This window comes from Rutilus rutilus, assembly GCF_951802725.1.
Source record: "Rutilus rutilus genome assembly, chromosome: 7".
In the NCBI taxonomy this organism is placed as follows: domain Eukaryota; kingdom Metazoa; phylum Chordata; class Actinopteri; order Cypriniformes; family Leuciscidae; genus Rutilus; species Rutilus rutilus.
Window position 1 is genome coordinate 47,691,020 of NC_140221.1, and position 10,568 is coordinate 47,701,587.

The 10,568-nt window shown below is 37.7% G+C and overlaps 1 protein-coding gene across 6 annotated transcripts in view; it reads left to right on the forward strand.

The window, feature by feature from the left end:
• The window catches only part of fubp3 (far upstream element (FUSE) binding protein 3), a 31,919-nt gene extending 22,546 nt beyond the window's left edge, over positions 1-9,373 (forward strand). For 2 of the 6 annotated variants that reach the window (XM_084415350.1, XM_084415345.1), the window contains exons 13-20: positions 2,729-2,889; positions 3,333-3,406; positions 4,263-4,339; positions 5,049-5,117; positions 6,468-6,542; positions 6,622-6,693; positions 7,293-7,417; positions 7,867-9,373. In XM_084415350.1, coding sequence (XP_084271476.1) covers positions 2,729-2,889; positions 3,333-3,406; positions 4,263-4,339; positions 5,049-5,117; positions 6,468-6,542; positions 6,622-6,693; positions 7,293-7,417; positions 7,867-7,875 — 662 coding nt within the window. In that variant the 3' untranslated portion in view covers positions 7,876-9,373. The remainder of the gene's footprint in view (positions 1-2,728; positions 2,890-3,332; positions 3,407-4,262; positions 4,340-5,048; positions 5,118-6,467; positions 6,543-6,621; positions 6,694-7,292; positions 7,418-7,866) is intronic. The other 4 variants (XM_084415346.1, XM_084415347.1, XM_084415348.1 and 1 more) reach the window with 2 other exon arrangements.
• Positions 9,374-10,568: the final 1,195 nt, after the last annotated feature.

Sequence of the window (10,568 nt, forward strand, 5' to 3'; positions counted from 1 at the left end):
CTGTCCACATTTGTCATCAAATCTCCTCGAGATGAAGCGTTGTCTCGTTCCTTTAGATGCATTTTATCATGAACGTCAACAAACCTCAATGCAAAATCATGAAAAGGTAATTTGCTGCCATCTAATGCATTAATTATGTGATTTGCGTTTCTCATACCCACCTCTGACCTCATTGTTGATCAGCTTTGTTAGACTCTCTTCGGTGTGTGTCGAAGACCACCAGCAGCTTTAACCAGTCCTCTCCGTCCATGAACTGGACGCTCGGCTCTTTATCTGACTGCGGAGCTCATAATGGCTTCATTAATGCAGAAGTTAAATTTGTTTGACAATAGCTTAATGTCCCGTCTCAGTCCATCGGAGGCAAAGAGAGGAGGAGTGTTTTAGATGGGCGTTTTCAGCCGGGGTCAGCCGGGGTCACGCCGCATAGATGCGTCTCCCACAAGTGAACAAATGTTCAGACATCACTGTGTTTCCCTTTACCAGGCTTTTCTGTGTTCGTACACAATCCCGAGGCCCCTCGTGTTCCCTCGGGCTGGTGATTCAAAGAGGCGTCATGTTGCTCGACTTTATTTATTTTTATTTTTTGAAAAATTGTTAAATAAATTTTAGATTAATTTCACAATTTTTACTAAATGTAAATTTTTAAAAATGTGTAAACTACATGAGAATTTGTTACATACTATCTGCATCATCTTCACGCATACCAGTGTTATTATATTTTTATAATATTTCAGTAGTTTTTAATGTTTGGTTTTCATATATATATATATATATATATATATATATATATATATATATATATATATATGTATGTATATAATTCCTGGGTTATTTATTTTAGTGCTTTAACTTAAATTCATTTCAGTTTATTGCAAATGCAACATTTCTAATTTTCTTTTTTTAGCTAATAATTATATTTTATTTCAGCTTTACATCAGCTTTATATCAATCAATTAACAAATGTTTTTTATATATATATATATATTAACCATGGCACTACGCAGGGAATACATGTGTTTATGCAGTCAACAAATGCACATTTCAGAAGATCTGAATCCTGCAATGTTTGCAAGAAAATTAAAGGTTATATATTTATATTCAAAGACACTTTTTAAAGTCCCCCTGTAGTCAATCATGTTATCTCTTAACTCATCTTTGATCACTAAAATTACATATTTAAAAGTTTTTCCCTTGAAAAAAAGGCTTAAAATATCTTGACTGTAACTCGACACTAGGGCTGCAACTAACGATTATTTTGATAATCGATTAATCGGGCGATTATTTTTACGATTAATCGATTAATCGGTTTATGTACTTATATTTTAGTTTTGCCCATTTTTCCCCAAGTAAATTATTAACAAAGGGTCTTTATCATTCAACATAGACTTTTTAGAGATTTTAACCATTTTGCATTCATATCCACATCAAAAACATACCTGGAGTTGTGTTTTATTATGTGTTAGTAATCCTTTGTCGAACTCTTCTGCAATCAAAACACTGACCCATAACGTTATGTACTCTAGCAAATTTCACAAGGAGATTTCAAATAATGTTTTCACCATGGCAGTCATTAGGTCTCCTAAAGTAGTTTAACATCCCGAACAAAGCTTATTAAGGAATCTTGCAGAACATATTTTCACGAAGAATAAGAATAAAACAGAATACAGATGTAGTAAATTGCATTTTATTTAATTTTTTCCTGTAAACACGAAACAGCTTTATAGCTTATGCTGTGAAATCAATCAGAAAGTTGATAGTAGCTCAACTTTATGGTAATGAGCTATGACGCGGTTCGAAAAAAATATTAATTGCAGAGTTTAACCATCATAGAGTGAAAGTGTATCATTTGCATGTGTTTTTAAGTCCTGTCAGTTTAACTGGGCGCGCTTGACAGGGCATATATGAACAAGCAGAGAGAGAGAGCGCCCCGGCCGCGCGCGCGCACTCACCCGAGCGCTGTCTTGCTCTCTCTCTCCCTCCCTCGTGCATATTAATCAAAATCAATTGATACGATGGTGTCGAAAAAAAAACTCTCCAGTGATGAAATGTTTTCTTTGTTGACAAATCTTGTGCGATATCCTAAACTGCCGAATGCTGCTTCGTTCGATTAGTTTTATCTTCCGCTTTTTTCTTTCTCGAGCTTACTCCACTGCCGCCTGCCTCCGCCATCTCGCTGAATGCTGCAGAGACGCTGTGCGGGAAGTACGTGACATAAAACAAGGCCAGCTATTGGCTATTGGCTACTTCTCCTGCTGTACTGGCTGAGTAAAACCTCCGGTGGCTCATAGTCATAACTGCCACACTTTGGTCACCGCAGATTTAAAATATGCACGAAATGAGCCGCTTATGGCAAATAAAAGTTATTTAGCAACTAATCGATGACTAAATTAGTTGACAACTATTTTAATAATCGATTTTAATCGATTAAATCGATTAGTTGTTTCAGCTCTACTCGACACCCTCGCCTCATTTAGTATACGAGGTTCTATGAATATGCAAATGAGCCCCGCCTCCACTCACTCACTCAGCTCAGAGATCCACTGGTTGACGATCACACGTTGATCTGATTGGTTACAAGGTAGTTTGTGACGTCAGAAACACCAGCGATTTCAAAGCGTGTTTTTAAAGACTGTCTTTGGTTCACTGCAGTTTAAGGAGGAAATACTCTGCAATGGTGTCGACTTATGAACTTACACATGCTTTGTGTGTGTGTGTGTGTTCTGCTCAGGTGGAGAGACCATCAAGAACATCAACCAGCAGTCCGGCGCTCACGTGGAGCTGCAGAGAAACCCTCCTCCCAACACCGATCCCAACGTCAGGATCTTCTCCATCCGTGGGTCTCCTCAGCAGATGGAGATGGCCCGACAGCTGATCGACGAGAAGATCGGGGTGAGTGGTCGCGCGAATCCATTGGTGGATACAGTGGGTGTAAAATTCACATTAGCGTTTAGAAGTTTGGGGTCGGTGAGAGTTTAAAAGAGTCTCTTCTGGAGGGTTGGGAATCGATAATCCAGGTCAGGAATCGGATACTAATCAGGGGTGTGATTCTTCCGGTTAAATCCGGCTTTTCCGACCTGAAAATGCTCTCATAATTTTTTTTTACTTTTTTTTTTTCGGGTCGCGCGCAAATCACGGTTCGGGTATTGGTGAACATAATGACTGCTTACCGCTGTCAACGGTTTTTGTTCTCGAAACATGTCGAGATTAAAGTCGAAACAGTACGAGAATATATACGAGTTTGAACCCTGTGTATTTTCCTGCTTTTTTTTGTCCTTTGCCGATCACACCTATGACCTAATGTCTGATGGTGTTTCTCCTCCTCCTCCTCTCAGGCGTCTGGAATGGGAGGAAACAGCAGCTTTGGACTCAGTCCTTTCACTCAAGGACCAGCGACTCCTCATCAGAAGTGAGTGACTTCTTTCTTCCCTCCTTTCCTTTCTTCCCTTCTTTCCTTTCCTTTCTTCTCTTCTTTCCTTTCCTTTCTTCTCTTCTTTCCTTTCCTTTCTTCTCTTCTTTCCTTCCTTTCCTTTCTTCCCTCCTTTCCTTTCCTTTCTTCTCTTCTTTCCTTTCCTTTCTTCTCTTCTTTCCTTTCCTTTCTTCTCTCCTTTTCTCCCTCCTTTCCTTTCTTCCCTCCTTTCCTTTCTTCCCTTCTTTCCTTCCATTCCTTACCTACCTTCCTTTCTTCCTTTCCTTTTTTCCTTTTCTTTTTTCCTTTCTTTTCCTTTCTTCCCTTCCTGCCTTCCTCCTTTCCTTTCATCCTTCATGTCCTTTCCTTCCTCGCTTTCTTTTCTTCCTTCCTTCCTTTTTTTCATGTCCTTCCTTCCTTTTTGTTTTTCATTTGTTCCTTTTCTTTCTCTTTTCCTTCCATCCTTTCTTTCTTCCTCCTTCCCTTCCTTCCTTCCTTCCTTCCTTCCTTCCTTCCTTCCTTCCTTCCTTCCTTCCTTCCTTCCTTCCTTCCTTCCTTCCTTCCTTCCTTCCTTCCTCCCTCCCTCTCTTTCCTCTCTTTCCTCCTCTCCGTCGGTGAGTTTATCCTGCCCCAGAGCTTCTTCAGTCGAACAGCAGAACAGAATATCGTTTCCCTCCAGGATCTTGTTTTGCTTGTAGTGAGTTCCTCAAAACCTCGAGTCTCACCCGCTGGTCTAGTTCTTCATCAGAAGCGTTCACATGACTCTCCACATCACTTCCGTGTGCAGCAGTGTGTTTCAGACCAGACTGTGTGTGTGTGTGTGTGTGTTTAACCTGCGAGGTGTTGTTTTGTTCAGTGGTCCGCAGACGTTCATGACCGGCGGATGGGGAACCACATATCAGACATGGCAACCCCAGAGCCAACAGGATCCCAGTGAGTTTCACATCTCCACAGCTTCCTCTCAGCCAGTGTTCATTTACACAGCAAGTTCTGGTCTAGGTTTAGTCGTGGTCTTCTGACTTAAATGCCCATTTAGTTTGAGTCATCTTTTAGTCATCTGAACTGTTTTAGTCGACAAATATACGATTTTAATCTCTAAAATATAATGGGTTTAGTTCAATATTAATGCATTCATTTAGAATTTCTCTAAAGTTTCCAAACGCATTATATACTCCCGGAGAAAACATCTATAATTAACCTGTTAATATGAATGATTTTAAAGGTTGAACATGCACTAGAGACACAGGTTGAACTGCTGTGACATGAAACATTAAAACGAAACAAAACCACTTCTCCTAAAGTACAACACATGATATATGCATTCTTTATAACCACTTGCATACATCATTCTTTATTATTTCAAGCAGACATTTATTTGTATAAATTAATTGTAATTAATCCTTATTAAAGCTAATAATCGCACAATTTCAAGGGAATAATCGACAATTGATTTGTCATAATCGTGCAGCCCTAGTTTTAGTCACTCAAAACTGGATTTTATTTAGTTCTCGTCTCGTTTTCGCCTGTGAAAAAAAAAAAAAAAAAAGATTTGTTGAGACAAATAATGACAAATAATAATAATAATAACGAGATTACCACAGTTCTGAGGACCGTCAGATTCATTTAATTCTGGTCATTTCAGGTCATAATGGATCTCAGACCGGCCAGATGGACTATTCCAAAGCGTGGGAGCAGTATTATAAAAAGCTAGGCAAGTACCTCTGAAACACTTTCACTGTGTCTCTTCTGTGTGAACATCATCACAGGGACTCGCTTGAGAGGTTTTATTTGCCCGACTAACAGTTTTCCGGCTCCGTCATATTATTTTCTGCCACTTTTGAATGGACTGAAATACTGTTGTTGTTTTGTCATTTACTCGTGATAAAAGACAGCAGATGAGCGTGTGTAGTTGCGCACTAAAAGAGGATCCATGATCCATTTACAGTGCTGTGAACTGTAAAAATGCTCTTAAAATGATTTATACAAAATTTATAATAAAAAAAAGCACATTTCCACTAACCCTAAATTCGGCAACTTGTAGTTCAAAACACGGGTAAAACACCTGTGAAAAATCACTAGGGAAAATTCATTCATATTAACATGGTACGTTTGGCCATATTGTTGTGGACTTTTCTGTATTATATTTTACAGTGATTTGATTGGGCCCGTAGTTGCTCTTTGCACTTCAATTGTCATTGGTTTAGTTTTCACTCTAACTAGGGTTGCACAATTTGGGGGGAAAAAAATCGAATCTATATACTGTATTTATCAGAGAAATTGTGATACAAAATGTGATTTAAAAAAAAAAAGGGCTGTGCAATTTGGCGGAAAAAGTGTTTATATATCAGTATGGCTTTATTAATGAAAATATAAAAATTGTTAAATAAAACAAAATATGTAATTTTTATGTTATTACTATATATTTTTTTTATAAATATAATTTATTTAAATTATTTTTTTATTTATCTTAACTTTATTAAATGTTTTATTTTACAGAAAAATATTACAATAGTAAAAAATATATAAAATATAATCATTACAACTGTAAAATTACAATAGTAATTGTACTGTATTTATCAGAGAACTTGCGATTGTGGTACAAAATGCTCAATTTGGTGGAAAAAGTTATTTATTTCACGTTTTTTTAACTAATAAAAATAGTTAAATGAAATATGGATATAAAAAGATATTTCATTTATTTTATTTAAATTATTAAAAAATACACTTAATTTAAATAAATAAAAAATTCCTTATTTCATTTTATTTAACTACTTTTTATTAGTAAAAAAAAAAATACTGATATATAACTAACTTTTTTAAATATTTATCTGTAAAATAAAAAAATATATAATAATTTAATTTTACATTACAACTGTAAAACTACAGTAGTAATATTTTTGTCTCAATTTCCTCATTTTCAAACGTTAAACCATCAGACTCTTATTTTGGCGTAAAACCGCAAGCGTCTCTTTTGCTGATCAGCGCTTTTCATTCTGAGTTTATAAGATTATAAAGTTCTACGATGTTTGGCGCATGTTAAAGCAACTCACACTCACCTCAGATGCGGACGAAGCTGATGAGGAATCGAGACGCTCTGAGACGCTGGAAACACTGGCGGATCATGAGCTGCTCACATGTAAATCAACACAGTGCTGCGCTTCACTCTCAAACACACAGCGTGTGTGTTCCTCAGAGTAACTGTGTTTTCTGTGCAGGTCAACAGAACCAAGGCCAGAGCAGCGGATCCGACTACAGCAAAGCATGGGAGGAGTATTACAAGAAACAGAGTAAGACCATCTGACCTCCATCTGACCTCCGGGGGGTTATTAGAACCTTAATTTTACGTACATCGAGCCGGTTATCATCTCAGAATAAACCCCTTCAGGGTGATCAGGATCAGGTCTTCCATCAGCCTGAAGGGGTTTATTCTGAGGTAACACACACACACACACACACACACACACACACCTACCTGAAGGGGTTTATTCTGAGATAACACACACACACACACACACACACACACACACACACCTACCTGAAGGGGTTTATTCTGAGATAAAACACACACAAACACACACACCTACCTGAAGGGGTTTATTCTGAGATAACACACACACACACACACACACACACAGACCTGAAGGGGTTTATTCTGAGACACACACACACACACACACACACACCCCTGAAGTGGGTTACTCTGAGATCACACACACTCACACTCTCTCTCTCTCTCTCTCACACACACACTCACACTCTCTCTCTCTCTCTCTCACACACACACTCACACCTGAAGGGGTTTAGGAAAGCGGATCATCAATTAAAAATTGTTGATTGAGTGTAGCTGGATGTCAGTGTTCTCATCCTTGTGTGTGTGTGTGTGTAGCTCAGGGAGCCGGTCCTGGTTCTCAGCAGAGTTCTCCTCCAGATTACAGCGCCGCCTGGGTGGAGTATTACAGACAGCAGGGGGCGTATTACAACCAGGGACAAACACAGGCTCCCGGCCTCCCGGTAAACACACACACACACACACACACACACACACACACACACACACACACACACACACTTAAATATACCACACTAGAGATTTATCATGAGATATGGATCAGCTTGTACACTGCCGGTCAACATCTTGGAGTTATCTGAACACAGTCTCTTCTGCTCACCAAAGCTGCATTTATTTGATCAAAAATACAGTACAAATTTTCTTGAGCATCAAATCCTCATATTAGAGTGATTCCTGAAGGATCATGTGACTCTGAAGACTGGAGTAATGATGCTGAACATTCACAGGAATAAATTACACATTACCTTATATTCACATAGAAAACAGATGATTTACACTGGAATAATATTTCACTATTTTTACTGTATTTTATCGATCAAATAAACTCTGCAAAAACTCTGTAACTCTGACGGTGTGTGTGTGTGTGTGTGTGTCTCCTCTCGTCCCGCAGGATCATTAAAGCGGACGACTGCGGACCCTTTAGTTGAAGATTTTTGAATCACTGCGAGGAGGAAACAGACCTTTTGTAACAGAGGTTTCTAGATTTGCAACGCCTTGAAGACTTTTACTTTTTTTCTTAGTGAGAAACACTAGCTGTAGAATGACTTATATGATTTAAAAAGAGAACTATTTCTAAATCAGGACATCAAATTGTTACTAAATCCTTGTGTACACACGCCATTTATTCGAACGGGCAATTTCCGGGATCCTTTTTGGACCGAGTTTCCGAGTTGGTTTGTTTTTTCTATTCTTCCTTTTTAATTCGACGATATATATATATTCAGATGTATATCGCCAAAACGAACCCCGGAGTTGCGGCATTTCATTGATCGCGCAATATATAATCTCTTATTTTTCTAGTTCTGTTGCAATAAAATGATCGTGGGCTTAGCAGTCTTGAATACGTTATCGTTTAGTTTTGTCATGCAATGTTTTAAGAATGTGTACAAAATGTTTTTTCTTTTCTTTTTTTTTTTTTCTTTTACATAAAGCATTTTAATTCAGTGCGATGAATAAGAACTGTGATGTTTTTGTTACAGAAATATATGCTTTTGTTACACGAAAAACGGCGAATGGCAGTCGGTTCCTGATGATGTAATTCCTCATGTACTTTGTATTCTGTTTTCATTGTCATTTTATTGTACTCTGGTTGAAAAAGGTGCAATATCTTATTTCAGTTTTTTTTTTTTTTTTTTGAAACAAAGATGGATTTCTCTAATATTTTGACAGACGTTTAACTTGTAGATCTTATAGAGGTTTTTTTTAGACGTATGCAAATGTAACGGATAATTTTTTATTACAGTGATTTGACGGGGAAAGGGTGGTTGTTTTTTGCCTTTTGCTCTCTTGTAAAACTATGTATGTATGCTCAGATACTTGACTAAATACTTTATTTAAAAATATATATAATTAAATCAAAGACTTTTTTTGTCCTGTGTTTTGCAGGAAAACTGTCCCTGTTTTTCTGTTCTGTTTTCATACTGAAATTTGTCAAAGATTGTGAATGTGTAATTTGAAATTTGATGTTGCATCTTGCTGACAGATGAGACGTTTTATGTAAACTTGTTCTGTAAACTTGGACTTTAAAGCGTTCAAGACTGCTAAGCCTCTGAGAGCCTACCTGTGTATTAATTAATTGTAGTTTTTTATATTGGAAGTATTGGAAGATCAAAGTTGTTGTCTTATTTGGTACCGGCGGTCTCTCCGAAACCCCTCATCCATCCCAGTACACACTGTGGACTCCTGTACAGTCCCGATCCAGTAACCTTTTTAATTCTGTTTTTCCTTTCTACTCTGTGTGATCTAATATATGTATGATTGACTAGTTACAAATTGATCTAGTATTAACTTCATTGCTTAATGAAAAGGGATATTATAATTTCGAAATGTTTAATTTTAGTGTTTCTTTTCTTCCTCATGTGTACAGGTAACCATGTATTAAAATGATTGAAAGACGACGTCTATTTTTGTGCTTTTCTTCGCTCGGCGTCGTCCTCCATCTTCCAGGTTTCCACACACACACACACACACACACACACTCACACACACACACACACACACACACACACACACACACACACACACACACTCTCTCTCTCTCACACACACACACACACACACACACACACACACACACACACACACACACACACACACACTCTCACACTCACACTCACACACACACACACACACACACTCACACACACACACTCACACACTCACTCACTCACCTGCCCTTCCTCTGCAGTCAAATGTGGTAATAATTTGAACTTCATGCATTTGTCAAATAATTTCATATTTGTTCATTCGGTGACATTACAATAAGGTCTCAGTTGTAACACTATTTAGCCGCTAGCAGTTAAAAAAAACAAAACCATGCATTTTGTGGAAGAACATTGTTTTGGTTGTGCTTTGTTACTAATATGTGACCCTGGACCACAAAACCAGTCACATGGGGCAATTTTTTTTAAATTGAGATTTATACACTGAATGAATAAGCTTTCCATTGATGTGTGGTTTGTTATGATAGGACAATATTTGGCTGAGATACAACTATTGTAAATCTGGAATCTGAGGGTGAAAAAAAATCGAAACATTGAGAAAATCTCCTTTAAAGTTGTTCATTTATGTTGGCGATTGTGCTGCACTCACTCACACAAATACATGTTTTATATATTTGCGGTAGGAAATGTACAAAATATCTTCATGGAACATGATCTTTACTTAATATCCTAATGATTTTTGGCATAAAAGAAAAATGGATAATTTTGACCCATACAATGTATTGTTGGCTATTGCCACAGATATACCCGTGTGACTCGAGACTGGTGACGTGGTCCAGGGTCACATGGTTCTCCTGCTCATAAAACGTTCACTTTTTGAACATTTTTTCACAGTAATAAAGTACACCATGAGTAAAATCAAAAACAGCATCTCCGTGTCACTTGTGCAAATTCTCATCTCTTAAAGGGCTGGTAATAATCACCAGATGTAAAATAAGTCTCTGGGCTTCATGAGTCGCAGCAGGTGTGCTTGAGCTAGAACACATGACATCTGAACTGGACAGGTTTGTTGAGCGTCAAAAGAATGGTCCAGAACGTTAAGAGACGGTGTCATCACCCTTCACAAACAAGCAACAGGATATAAAAAAAG